At 40.9% G+C, this 14,935-nt stretch overlaps 1 protein-coding gene across 4 annotated transcripts in view; it reads left to right on the top strand.

Annotated features, from left to right (window-relative positions):
- The window catches only part of CERS3 (ceramide synthase 3), a 43,837-nt gene that overhangs the window by 24,252 nt on the left and 4,650 nt on the right, over positions 1-14,935 (top strand). For 3 of the 4 annotated variants that reach the window (XM_017736602.1, XM_017736595.1, XM_008637746.2), the window contains 2 exons: positions 1,598-1,704; positions 3,002-3,158. In XM_017736602.1, coding sequence (XP_017592091.1) covers positions 1,598-1,704; positions 3,002-3,158 — 264 coding nt within the window. The remainder of the gene's footprint in view (positions 1-1,597; positions 1,705-3,001; positions 3,159-14,935) is intronic. The other variant, XM_017736608.1, reaches the window with a different exon arrangement.

A 14,935-nucleotide genomic window follows, 5' to 3' on the forward strand; every position in this document is an offset into this window, starting at 1 on the left:
GAGGTTACCCTGTTATCGAGTCTGTTTTTTTTTTTTTTTTTTTCTTTTTCTTTTTTCTGTCCTGAATTTTTTGGTTGTTGGGATTTTGGTTTTGGCGCCAGTAACATTTTAATCTTTTTGCCACGAGTTTCATATGATCCTTTCCTATCCCCACAGGGACATAGCTTTGCAGATTTGTTACTTGTAAGATAAAAAAAGAGCTTCCAGATTTAAGCTAATACTTTGTTACAGAATCCATTATGAGAAAAGAGCAGACAAGAACTTCTTCAGTACAGAACAGGGACTAGAAATAAAGCTGCGTCCCTGGGTTATTCTTGTTTCACTGATAAAATTAGACCAGGTTGTCCACAGCATCACAGAGTCGCTGAGGTTGGAAAAGACCTCTAACATCGAGTCCAACCTGTATCAGGTATCTTCTTGGAGAACTTTCTTCTCTTGGACTGAAGGGAAAGTCCCTTCCCTGCGCTAAGTGTCAGTAGAAGTGTTTAAGAAGTGTCCTGCTCTGCACAGAGCACTGTAGTCACAGACTTGCTGCTGGGTTTCTTGGAAGACAAACACAGTGTTTCCTTCACTAGAATTACCCTGAGTTTATAACACCAGCTTTGAGAGCACAGTGTCATCACCTCTTTTGGTGGCAGTGCCAGTGTAAGCAGCCTTTGTAGGCTGTTAATCTGTCACTGTCCATTTCTGTTCCTGATACTCTATCTTATTGTATCAGAACTATCAACTGTGGAGTTGTGCACTTGGGACTGGTCCAGATTAAACAGGTTTTCCTGCTGGGTTACTTTTAATCCTGAACTGCTCCTAGGTCCAATTAACTGTGTGGCCTTACAAACAGTTGGGTTGACAACTGGTAGGACAGCACTTGATGGAAACTGGAGTTGAGTACCAGAATAACTGAATCCAGCCTTGCCACTCAAAAGAAGGAGAAGAAAATATGTTAATCAAGCTGCTGTTTAAAACTTAGGCTTGGCACCTGCAACATTGCTCACACTTGAAAACAGCTGCTTTGCTCACCAGTGCCCAGGGTGGTTCCTAACGGAGCATGGAGAGCTGGATGGTTCATTTAGGAGAGAAGTAGCAATTACAGCCTTTATTAGTGGGATAGAAACCAGCACTGAGATCTCCTGCTCTCAAAAAGGAGAAGACAGGAACTGAGTTAGGCCCAGAGGAAGGTCAGTAACAGGCATGTCCCAGAACACCTGCATTTAAGGGGTCACTGCCACTCCTGGAGTGTGCAGGTGTAGCCAGCAGCTTCTCCTGGAATTCAGCCTGTTTGGAACCTGGTAGAAAAATGAGGAATTATCTCTGTTCTAAAGAGCACTTTGTGTTTCCATGACACTTTATATTCTGGTTGGAGAGCTGTTCTTTAGGCCTTTGATGCAGAGTCCTTTCCTTCAAGATGAAAGGAGAAATATAAACAAAGAATCTGGTCTGATGCTGCTTTATTAGGTATCAGTAAAATGATTTTTTTACATGTTAAACTGGGAGGAAATATTCCTCCTGCTTACGTGGAAGATGAGTCTTTATTTATGAAAATGCAGAATTTATTTCAGAGAATATTTACAATATGTTTGGGGGTTTTTATCCACTGCAGGCAGCCAAAATGTTTAATTATGCTCGCTGGGAGAAAACCTGCAACATGCTGTTTATCATCTTTTCTATCGCATTCTTCATCACCAGAATAATCCTGTTCCCCTTCTGGTAAGCAATATTTAATCCAGTCACAGGCTTTTACTTCATTCCCACTCCCCCTGAAAGTTTAGTGTTGATTGTGATGGAAAAAGGAAAGGAATGGACTGGACTTGAAAATTCTGCTAGCGAGAAAATGGACAAAAACTGTCATTTTCTTTAAAAATTCTTAAGTAAAAATAGTTTTAAATGAGCCTCTTGAACATAAATAAAGACTTTTATGTATTATTTAACTCAGTTTTGTAAATAGCAGTTAAATGCTATGAGCCCCTGCATTTTCAAGGGGATTGAGCTCCTTAACTAAGAGAAATAATTTTCCCTTTCATTCCACCCCTTCTGCTGCAGCTGCAAAGTCAGAGTACATGATTGTAGTTAATTTTTTGTAGAACCTTCTTTCTGCTACCCAGTCTGTGGGTAGTGCCTCACCTCGCTCACATGAGGAGCACTCAGAGAAGTTTAGGTGAACCAACTAATTTCTGAAGTCAGCACAAATAAATCTTAACTTGCTAAGTACTTTCATGCCTTTGGAGTGCTATGATTTAATCTGCTTGGAGTATCCACATGGGTGCTTAACATGTTTATCTTTTAAAAAGTGTTTAATGTGTTTCACGTTCACAGCTCTAATTTGCCCCTCCCTGCACATGGACAAACCCTTAGAGACTCAAGCTGGTTAAATTAATAGCTCCGAACATTGATCAACATAAGGCTTTAATTTCCTGTAGTATTTTCTTTCAGAAATGCTTAGTTTTTTACTTTATTGTTGTTTTTTTAATTAACTGTACAAGTGATCTGCAATCATTTTGCTTCACTGAGTTTCTTGTTCTTCAGTTCCTGAGCTTGGAAGCAAAACATGATGAGATTAAAGGGACTCAAAAAGCCCCAAATAATGTAGAAGTAGTGAAGTCTGAAGATGGACAAAACATATGTTAATTAATGAAAAGCCCTGCTGCAAAGCCTGTAGGATTTTCTCTGGATTGTGGATTTCAGATTAGAGAGAATTTACACTAAAAAAAGGCATAGACAAGCTCTGAGTTGCACAGTATCTAGACCACACAGAGATGAAGATCTGAAAAACGGCGACTTTTTCTAACCTCACTTAGAATACTTTCATGCCAGACTCGAATTTCTCATCTTCTGAAGTCTATATTTCAACAGAGATGCATAATCTAGTTAAGGCAGGGCTTGTTAATTAATCTATGATCTTTGCAGAGCTTTTTAATATTAATCAGTTTGGAATATGAAATTAGAAATAAGTATAAATAGCATAAAGCAGAGCTCTTGCACCATAACAATGATCTTTATTTTTTAGGATTCTTCGTGCTACACTGTATCAGCCTACCTACTACTCCACAACTCCTGTCATAGCGTATTTTTTATTCAATGGGATGCTATTGATCCTCCAAGGCTTGCATTTATATTGGGGTTACTTAATTTTCAAGATTTTGAAAAGGTTCGTTTTCCTAAAGGTAAGAAATTTCATTTCCTCAGAAAGGTATGTGAAGTATCAAACAGATGCCAATACCTCCAATAGATTTACTTGGAATTTTGTTGTTTCCCTGACCTTTCAAGTCAGCATTTCTGATAGGGATCTGCAAAGCAGAGAGATGTTCAAATGTGCTTTCTACATCTCATTGTCACACCCAAGGTCTTGGTTGGAATATAAAAACTTCAGCTAGAACGGGGTTTTTTTTGCTTCTATTTTATGTTTTGTACCAATAGTAAATGAGAAATGAGCTTTCCCAAAAACTGATGCCCTAAGATGGTCTAGAACTCCTAAGGAATTCTTGTGTTCTGAGTGAAAGCAATCTTTTGTTGCGGGGCTTTGTAGCAACTTAGCAAAAAAGAAGAGAAGTGAGTGATGAGAGTTTTGACTAAAATTTCTCTGCAGTATTTAAATTTCTTCAGATTTGCCTAAATCTGAGGTCAAATAAACTTGAACACTGGGTTTGGATCACAAAAACCATATGAAGCATATCTGGTATTATATTATGACTCCATGAAATACTGTCATGTTCAGCTGGAGCAGAGAAACAGTGCAAGTCTGGTGCTGCCTAAGCTGCTTTTACCTTGTAGAGAACTCATATGGGAAAAACCTCTGAAGAAAACTGCCATTTATGTCTCATTTGATTGCCTGAAGTAGTGACATTTTCATGAGGTCTCGTGCAGTGAAGCATGCAGTGGGGTGCAGGGTGGATAAAATATTTAGCATAAAGCATTAAGAGAAGGACTTTGGAGAATGTCTCTAAGATTTGGCACAAGTGTTGACAGGTATATTTTTCTAGTTAAGACGAAATTGAAGTTGTGCTGTTGAAAAATGGTATTTCTTCTGAGGCTCAAGAAACGAAAACTTAATTGAACTGACTGTCCTTTTATCTGAAGCAGTTAAGGCTGTGAATCATCTTAAGGAAATAGAAATATCCCTTTCTCCCTGTATTTAATTGTTGTTTGAGTGCTAACAGGAACCATCCTGTAATTATTGGATTTTTGGATTCTGTCAAATCTTTTGCAAATAGACAGCTGGGTATCATAGGGAGACCAACATCTGCCCTAGAAGTTACAAACTCAGACCTCGTTAGACAGCAAACAGCAGCACAGAAGGGACAAATCTGTGGAGGAAATGGTTTGTGTTGCTCTGCCTCTAAAACAAGCTTCTATGTTCCCTTAGACACTGAGAATCTTGTATTTCTTGTGTGTCATTTACCTCTGTTTGACTAATTACTACATTATTTCTGGCATGACTTATTGAGTAGTAAAGTGCTGCTTGTTTTCTTTTGTGATTTTGGCCTTGTGTCTGTGCTATTCTTGTTCTCTGTGCACAACCCCTCTGATGAAGGGAGAGACATCCCTGTGCCTCCCAGCAGAAGAAAAGGAAGGCTCTGGCAGAGCTCTCCATCCACACTGGTTGGGGTTCTGAGAGCACAGTGCAAGAAGGTGCTCAGATGCAGTGGTGAAGAGGACATTGCCAGGCCAGCTATATAAGGCCCCTGTGCCCTGCCTATGTGCCTTTGTAAGGGGAAGAAATGTTTTCTTTTGAGGTAAGAGCTTTGTTGTGTTCATCACTGCTAAAAAATGGGAAAGCACCAAGCCTGCATCCCTACCATGGATTTTTGATTCCTTATACAGCTCTCTGAGAAGAGGGTTTCCAAATAACATTTTTACAGTGGCAGCAGCAGCAGCCTGGGCCGTTTTCAGTCTGGATGACTTCAGCTGGCTTGCATGTGCAGCCTGTTTTCCATAGCAGTGGCAAACTTGGCTGTGAAAGCAGCCACTGCCTCCAGAGCTGGAAAGGCAATGTTGAAAAGAATGGTGTTGGCAAGGCAGCATTTTTATACCAACATCTTTGTTGTAGACATGCTGCACACAAATAGCTGCTGCTATTTTAGGGAAATACCAGTAGACCATCATCCTCATGTTAGAAGGGGTTTGTTTCTCTGCCCAAGACTGCCTGTTTTCTGAATGGAAACTTAGAAATTTTTGATATTTTTCTTGAAGTAACAGTTAGCTACTTCAGATGGAAAAATGAAGTCATGGTGTAACTGGGAATAGGGACTTCTCTTGTTGTTTAACTGAAGGAAGTTCTGAGCATAGAAGGGTGTAAGGAATTTTTTCAGTGCTCTCTCTGCCTAGAGCCATCCTGGAGTTTTGGGGTCACTGCAGCCTCAAGAGCTGGTGGCTTCTTCCACACTTTGCTCTTCCTCCTGAGGAGGGAGATGGCTTTTGACTGAGAGTGGCTGGTCAGAAGCTCTTCATCTCAGATGTCACCTCCCCTCTGCACCAACAGAGGGGACAGTTATCCTCAGTCCTCTGGGATAACTGCTCAGCCAACTGACTTGCTTCAGCAAAAAAGAATTTGGACTAAAAATCTTGCATTTTTCCTCCTCCCAAATACTGCAGCAAGAGATGGATGAAAATGAAGGAAAATGGAAGAAGGGAGATTATCTTCTGCCATCCCTGTGTGTCCTGTTTTCTCAGCCATGGGAGTCTCTGGCACAGAGACTGGTGGCACAGAGCAGCACTGGTGGTCTCCAGGATCATGAAGACTTATGCCACCTTTCCCTCGGTACTCTGGGAATGCCCTAACAAGGGGGAGTTCTACATCCACAAGCTCAGCTATACTCAGCTACTTCATATTAAGAAGCCTTTTGTTTTCCATGGGGGTAAACTTGAGGGTACAGAATTAAATTTTTCAAATCCATTATTCTTACCTCTGGAAAATATAAATATTCCCAAAATGTCCTTTCTCATATGACATTTGTCACCTTGTGTGGGAGTAAGGCCTGTAAGAAAACTCTTTGAGGTCAGACCTGTAGCCATGTACCAGTTCTGTTTCAAGAGGAAGGAGAACATTCTTCAGTGTAATTTCTTTTCAAGTTAGGTCAGGCAATTGCAATGTTAGCTGCTGGCTGCCATCTTGATGTCCAAGACCTTTTGTTGCTAGGAAACTCCGTGTGTTTCTGTAATATTGTTCAATTACATGGTTAAATTACCCACTTGTATCAAGTTTCAAGCACCACTGAAACATGTCTAGTCATCATGTCTGCACATATGAGAATATTTTAGGAAAATTGAAAAAGCATATAGAGAAGTATGTACATATGCACTGATTTAAAACATCTCGCCAGGAAAATCCCATGGAGATTAAACATTTTATTTCCAAGGTCAGAAAAAGGGAGTGAATGACAGCAGCTTATAGCCACATTATTATGGCAAATTAAGATGTAAAATATATGTTAAACCCATTACACACTGAGTTAAGGTTTTGAGACTATAGTGGTTTAAATCTTGAAAAATATGTGTAAGTTGTAGGAAATGGGCAAGATGTCCACATGTCTCGGATACTTCAGGGCTGATGCAAAGTCCATCAGTGGAGGGTAATGGCAGGTTTCTAACAGACTGTAGTGTGTCCAGGAATAGGTCTTCCTGCTCTTGTAATTGTTTTGCCACCATCAGACCACCTTCAAGGAAGGCAATGAGCTGCTCACTAGTGGCTGCTGTTATTTAGGAGTCATCAGCAGCAATTCTCTTGGATTCACTGTGGTTCTTTCCTCTTCCTGAAGGGGAAAAGACCCTGCATTGCTGTAGATCAGGATTTTGGACTAGTCGCTCTTTAAAAACCTGTCTATGTTCAATATTCCTTTGGCATTTTGTACTTGGTAAGCTTTCTAAAGACTGGTTGGGCATATCCTTGTCCGTTTGTTCATTCCTTATTTGGCCCAAATTCCCAAGGCAACAGTGAGAGTTAGTGTTCAAAGAATGACTAAAAACAGAGTAGGGGAAACTGAAAATGATAAGAAAATACTATTTTGGGTTGAAATGAGAGCTGTGAAGTGCTTGTTATGATACTTCTGCTGTTCCCAGCCATCATTTTTCTACTGCAGCATTTTTCCTCTTGCTTTTTTAATGCTTGATCTGCTTGCATCAAACAAATTGAAATTTAATGAGAATTAGCACATTCAGTGAAAAGTCATTCCCTTCAGAAAAATGCTATACTACAGGACTTAAACAGAGGACAGGGTTTATTTCCTAACCTAGAGGCACATAAGATTTTTGTTTTCTTTTACTTGCATGTTTTGTTAGGCCTGTGCTGCCCAGTTAGGGTTGGGGTGCTGGTAAAACAGACCTACAGGTGCACTTGCCTTAATTCCAAGTGGCTGTTTTAAAAGCAGCAATTTTAGAGGCTAATGATAATCCTAGTGAGTTACATTTTCATGACTGTGGAACTGGGAAGTTGTAGAAAAGCTTTTCCTGGATATTTTGTTGTTCCCTTCTAGACTGGGAAGGGCCAATACACACTGATGTTCTGCTTTGGAGTTTGAGTTCTCTCAGTGGAGGGTTAGCACAAACACAAGACAGGTTGAACTAGATTAGTAGGGGTTGCTTTTTCTCCATTTTAAAGGAAAACAGGTTGTGGAGAAGCTGAATTTGTTGCTTCTCAACAGATGAATATTTATGGCAGATTTTCTCATGAGGATAGCTTATCAGGGGAGCAAAATAGGCCAAATGAAAGCTTTTTCTCTTAGACATAAAAACCAGTCAATCTGAGAGCCTTCCCGGTTGGTTAAAATGATTGCCCTTGGGACGTGAGCTGTTTAATAGCCTGGAGATGGGAGTTAGCCAGCCAGGTCAGTAGTGTGGAGGCTCGTGCCCTAGTAAAGGGAAATTACTTCCTGTTATGACTTTCTTTCATCTGCGTATTTCCCATTATGCTCCAGCAATCCAGTTAAACCCAAAGCCTGGCTACATGTCTCACTTGATGCTGCCAAATTCATCCAAGGGAGGAGGGTGGGAGGCAGGCAGAAGGAGCATAGAAGAGTTCGAGGTTTGCTGGCTCGTATTCACAGTGACAGGCAAGGAGCAGAGAAGCTGGGGAGCCCTGGAGTCCTGCCCTTCCAGGGATTTGGAGTCAAGGCTGCCCCCAGCCATGGATATTGTCAAAGTGTGCAGCCCAGCAGAGCCTGTGAAAGAGAAAAAGCCACCAGTTCTTCTCCACTGTGCCAATCCAAGAGCGCTCTTTGGTCACTGGAGCCTCAACCAGTTTTCCTGGCACTGGGAGTTAAAAGGCAGATTTCTATTTAAATCTTTACATTTACTCCCTTCTGAAAGGGGTCAGCAGCTGAGCAGTGACTTCCAGGGAGGTGTGTTATATATGCTTAGTGTATTGTATGTTATACCACACACTAAAATATACTTCTCAGGTTTCAATACAGCAACAATGTTCTTTGCTGGATTTTTTTTTTTCAATTTTTTAATAAACTCTCCTTAGAATGCCCATAATTCCACAACATTTTTCACTTGAACATTATATAAAAATCAGGTAAATGTTTGAAAACCTGGGTTAAAGGCTGTTGTGACCATTGTGGAGGAATGAACTAATGAGAAACAGCAGAAAATAAATTGTGAGCGTGTGATTGTAATAGATAGGTGGTGAAGGTATGCTGGGGTGGGAGCACTGGGAAAAGTACCCTTCCACAGCCGTGTTGTGCACACACAGGACTGTGCAGGAGCAGCCTCAGTCCTCTGGCCAGAATCCAACAAACTGGGGGTGTGGATGCTCCCTTTGCCTGTCTCACATTGGCCGTGCCATAAACAGCTCTGATGCAATAAAAGTCTGCTCTTTCCGAAGTAGCTGAGTTTGACTTCAGTAGGAGCTGCAGATGACCACTGCCTCTAAGAATAGAATCCCAAGCCTCCATGCAGTCCTGAAGCTTCCTGGCCTGGCCATTCCCGTGGCGTTGATCTGGGGCCAGGCTCTCAGCTGGTAGGAATGAGCACGGCTCAATGGGATTGTGTCAGTTTTCACCAGCAATGGATCTGGCCAAACAAGCACCCCCTCCCCTCTCTGCGAGTTCCCTGGCACAAGGCAACTCCACTTCTAGTAAATCCCTGATCCAAATTATTCTTTTGATGTGCAAGTTCCTGATTCAGAGAAAAGACAAATGTTGGTAAAGTTTTTGTTCTAAAATTAATTGCTTTACCTTGCTGTTCACAGAAGGGTATTCGCTGACAGGTTTTCTGGCTTCTCATTTTAACTGCTTGTATCTTTTACTTTTCTAGCAAGATCTTTATGAAAAGTTCAATTTCTTGCTAGTTTTATGTATACACCTCTATAAAAATTATATATATGTAATAGTGTGCATATGTATTTATTTTTTTCAATTGCCAAAAATCAGTTCATAGAGCAAAGCCTAAGCCTTTACAGGACTTTTGATGCCTTCATTTACTATTTTTAATATATTCTGCAGAGGTTTGAATTGTGACTTTGTTATGAGGTGAATAATTCTTATGCTTTCAGAGGGAGTTACTGAACTGCAATCTGGTGAATCTATTTAAGAAAAGATTGAAATAAAGCTAGTTAATGATAGGTTAATATCAATTGAGAAAGAAAGTTGTTCTGTCTTGTATTTAAATAAAATGTTTCCCTAGGAGGACCTGGGAGTGCTCCATAATCATAATTACATGGCAAGAAGGGAGGAAATCCTTTAAAGGAGCAGTTTGTCCTCTGTAACACAATTGTAGTGACTTTTGATCAGGCACAGGACACTGCAGGTTCCCCACAGCAGGAAGCACAGAAGGCAGCCGGAGCAGGCAGGGATGGGTGTGAAGCAGCTCCAGGGTGGGATTCATCTTGTGTAACTTAGGCTGTGCCTACCACAATTTCCAGGGTCCCTCTGTAACTGGTGGGGGAGGAGTGGTGTCCCCATCTCTGTATCATTTGGCTCAGTAAGGAAATCGCATAAAACTTTGTTCACTGGGTGCTACTTAAAGTATTCCATATCCAGCCTTGATAGCAGGGTGTTTGCGTGTGGAAATGCTCTTAGGTATTGTGATATGAATATAAGAAAAAAAACATTAGTTGTTAGGTATGCAACTGAAATTAGACTGATGTTTAAGTGTGGATATAAGGTTTAGATGCATCACAACAGGAATGGAATCGTGTCTAAGGATGTAGAGAAATGTCCCTGTTGGACAGAAGTGCCTGTCACATACCTGTGCTTTGTGGTCTCAGTACACAGTGCTGCAAGGCTTCTGTAGGAATACTCTTCAGCAGCTGTGTTGTTTCCAAATATTAAGTGCAGTATCATACCTCACCAGGAGCAGCACGAGTGTCTGATCAGCTGTTCTGTAGCCAAAACAGCATTTCTAAGGAGTAAAAGTGCATGTTCTGATAAAAGTTCATACCACTGAACTCCTTAGCTTAACGCGAATTCTGTCCTAGGGTAAAAAAAAGTTCACTATAGAGAACAGCATCAAACGCCTATTATTTTGTTCTTTGTTTCTTTGCCAACTGTGGATTTAAAATTGGAATAATTCAAAAAGCAGTGGGACATTATGACTCACTCGGTACCTCCTGGGCTTTTGACATTATCGTAAAGCCCCGTACGTCGCAGTGCGAGGTTTAGTCAGTGGATTTCAATAACTCAGCCAGCAGACTCGGCTGCAACCACAGAGAACATGATTAGCTGTAAACAATGACTTAGTTCTTCAGAACATTCGGGGCATTAGAGCCCCAGTTCCAGGTGTGCTGTGCTGAGTGACACCACCAGTGAGGTTTTCTTGGGGTTAAATTTATCCTGTCAGTCAAAATCAGGGACATGTTCTAGTAGCAACATCTAGTTTTATAAAGCTATTCTTTTCAATAATTGTGGAATTAGTGTAACTTTTAATTTGTTTTTTACAAGTCTTCTTTGAGTCCCCTCTGCAAACTGCCAGTGGAAAGCTTGGGGAATGGTATTACATAGAAGAGATAGACTAAATACGAGGACTTTTTGCCACAAGATGTCCAATTCAATTAACTTAGAAAGTCTGCATCTTCATTTAAAAACTGCAGAAAGCAGAGTCCAACTATGTATCTTCCACGGAAGATAAACATTATTTATGTTGCCTGGTGTGTATGAGCTGAAAAGGGAAATATATTTTCCAATAAAATCTTCCAGGCTGGAAATACAGAAGAGTTTGCTTGAATCCAAATGTATATTGCTTAGTCTCAATAGGAAAGTAAAGACTTATTAAGTCATATGTCAGCTGAGTTGAATTATTGATGTTGAATTCAACATGTTGAACTCAGAGATTCATCAACTTTATAGTATTATTTGTTAGAAAAGTACCCCCTTCTATCTATTTGGACCGAGTTTTTATTATCTCTTGTTTATTATCTCTTTTATTTGAGGCGGTGGTTGCTGACCTGACTAATAGCTTTCATCTTTGTACTTCAAGCTGTTTCCATATGTGCAGGTGCTGTGGAATTTACTGTCTTTACATTGAAAAATCAAGATCTAGTCAATGTGTTTGTGGCTGTTTAAATGAAAATATTTTTAAGGTAGAATTAAGGTATAAGGTTCTGATTTTAATAGAAGATGCTTTTAAGAGTCAGGAAATTCCAACTAAATTATAAGTATTTGAAAGTCCAAAAATCTAAATTTCACCAGATTAAAAACCAAAATTCTGGAATCAGCTCTGAATTGTTTTGATACATCAGTACTTGGTAGGAGAAATCCAGTTAACTGTGTGGGTGTAAACTATGCTTAACCCAAAAGATTAATTGGTTCTAGTCTTGTCCAGTCAGAGGCCAAATTGAAATCTTCTTATGCTGCTGAGAAGCCTGGAGTCAGTGTTGATCCCACCAGGTGAGTTAGGTTTGGAACATCTCCCACCACTCACACGGACACAGTAAGAATCATGGAACCACAGAACTGGTTTGGGTCGGAAGGGACTTTAAAGCTCATCCCATCCCACCCCCTGCCATGGGCATGGACACCTTCCACTAAAGGAGGTTGCTCCAAACCCTGTCCAGTCTGGCTTTGGACTCTCCCAGAGATCCATCCACAGCTTCTCTGGGCAATCTGTGCCAGGGCCTCCCCAGCCTCACAGGGAACCGACAGTGCATTTGCTAGCAAGGGCCCTTCCCCTTCTGAAAAACCAGAGGCATGTTGCTCAGGCTTCCTCTCTGTTTGTAGGATCAGTCCACGTTGCTACAATATATTTTTGCCTTTTTAATACTACTTGGCACTGTCTTTTCCTCCACTCTTACACCTTCCACTTGAACTACCCTGCTGTGGCAGATATGGAGCCGTGGCTGCAGTGTGACCTCAGCATGCACTGGACGAAGGTGTCACATTCCCAGTAAAGGGGGGCAGGAGGGAAGCCCCACTTCAGCAGTGATGTTCCCATGGTGTCACCAGCCCAGGGGACAGGAAACCAACACTTCCATCAGTTGTCAGCACAGCCATGTCCTTCTGCTGCTCTCCTCAGCTGTAGCGGAGTGCAGGGCCAAGGGCTTGTCAAGAGGGAAGTGATTTCTGAGTGCTTTATTGAGAGACAAACTTGTACAATTAGGAGTAAATTCTCTGTTAGTTTAGATGGAGATTTGACCAGTACTTTTCTGCTTACAAGAGGCTGGGAGGTGGCCTATGAATTTTGTTCATCTTGTAACTTTGAGAAGTCTTTTTCCATGGTGAAGTCACTTAGAAGGTCCTTTACCGTTCATGTAGTGCTAATGACTTCAATGATACATGTTCTAACAGCAGTGAAATGCAAGAAGCCAAAACTACCTTAACAAATACGGTTCATTTAACTAAAAGAGGCAGACTGAGCAGCAGGTGGAAGGGTTAAACAAAAGGAAAAAAGATTATAAAAGTTTGCGGCTTTGGCTTCACTACAAATGGCTCTCTTGCAGACTTTATAGCATTAGTGTTGCTTCTCATAAACCTTGAAACCATTCATCCATTTATAAAGATTAAATTGGTTAGTCATCCAGAACAGAAAACCTACACATCCATTTTGTCTGTTACTCTAAACCAGCTGAAGTATAATAAATGCAGTTGATGCCATTAAACTAAAGCATTGAGTATTAATGATGGCCTCAGCTGTGGTATTTACAGTTTGCCAGCTCTTGTGTTCCTGATAGTATATTCATCTGCTGCTGCTCAGGGACAGTCAGAGCGCAGCCTTTGAGTTGGAAAACATGAGTATAATATATGATGTGAGGGGTTCAGAGAAAACATCTTGGTGTTAAGGCAGGGAAAATCCTAGAAATGTTACAATTTTTGTTAGTATTAGAAGGTCAAAGTTAAGAGGCACAAACTTCACTTAGGATATCTTAATATATTTATAATGGTCTGTTAAACAGTTTGCAAAGACAGGTTTGTTTGGATTTCCAGTTACAGATGAAGCTATTGCTATTTCAAGTTCTGTCACTTAAGCCAGACAAAAATGGCCAGACTTTCCTAAAGCAGGAATTTGTAAAAACACTTTGTCAGGAAGCAAGTTTATTAGTACAAAAGATAGTAAAAATTAAATTTAATTTAGCAGCATTTTTTCTTGATTAGTATCAGGATTTCAGAAGTAACACTTTTTCCCAAAATTAAGAAATTTTCAGTGATTACTTCAGAATACAAAGAAATTTAATTCTGCTGCTTTGAAATCTGTAACATGTTCTCTCAAAGGCAGGCATTTTACAGTGGGCTGGAAAAAACGTGACATGATTTTTAATTACTACATATAGTGCCTTTAATCAGAGCATCCAGCTTGACAGCATTAAAACTGGGAAGCAAACTCTGAGTTTCCAGTTCCATGCTGGAAATGCCAGCTCATTCCTATAGGAAACAGGAATCAATATCACATAGTGGCCATCATTCAAAGCAGAGCAGTTTGCCAGCTGTTCTTAAGCACAGGCTTGAGCACCAGCAACCTGTGTGCAGCACAAGGAGGGACTCCAAATGAAATACCACAAACTTCCCTGACTCTACTCCCAGTGAGCCCCAAAATGCTGCTCCCTGTCACTGCCCACAGTGCAGCCTCAGGGAGATGAGAGCGCTTCCAGGGAGTGCAGTGGATTTGGCATCAGACACTGCTTAGGATTAGTTTGTTTTTTCTTTCTGAAACATTTCTGGTGGCAGAAAAGCAACAATCCTCCCCCCACCCCCTCAGCATTTGTCTTTTACTGCAAATACAAATGGCAAAAATACCAAGAGCGAGTGAGGTGATCTGAAAGAGCCAGAACCTCATAAATTGTGTGGGAAAGGCTGTCTTGCCTTTTCTCTAACTGATGGCATGCCAAGTTTATTTTACAGTATTTACAGTAAGATTTGTTTGTTTTGATACCCTTTGTAAGTTGTTAGGGAAAAGGCAAAAGAAAATCTCCAGGAAGTTTATAGTTTGTGATGAGCCAGAGATCAGGCTTTAATTTGCTTTCTAGCCCTATACCTTTTACTAGGAGTGTAATATATGAAGGGATATGAGATTGCAATTGGATGAGTTATTACTGGGCTGTTATTTATTTTCTCTGCAAGAATTTGGTGCTTAAGAAAGACCTCAGAGCAGCATGCTAAGGAAGTGGAATTGTTAGTTCATTCTGAGAGCACATACAGGAGGGGCAGGAACAACCCTGGTTTTTCCTCCCTGTATCACCGCTCTGACCTTGGCACATCACAGGGAGAACAAGCAGCCTCTGCTTGTGACACTGAGGTCCAGATGGATGACATAAGAACAGATTTATCCACGACAGAGTGGTCCCAGTGTGGCTGTGCAGGCAGAGTATTTCTGTGCTGACATTCCTGCCAGCTCCAGCACATGGCTCGGGAGGCAGCACTCTCTCTGTCATGAGGATAAGCCCCAGGTTTCTCTCAGGCCAAGCATCCTTCAGTACAAAAAGATAACAAGTGGTGCCTCTTCTTGGGCACCACTTAGGAATCAGGAAGAAGGAAGAGTTTTCTGGATGTACAACATCTCTAACTAGAGCATTCCT

The sequence above is a fragment of the Corvus brachyrhynchos genome, unplaced genomic scaffold (genome assembly GCF_000691975.1).
Source record: "Corvus brachyrhynchos isolate BGI_N302 unplaced genomic scaffold, ASM69197v1 scaffold200, whole genome shotgun sequence".
Classification (NCBI taxonomy): Eukaryota; Metazoa; Chordata; class Aves; order Passeriformes; family Corvidae; genus Corvus; species Corvus brachyrhynchos.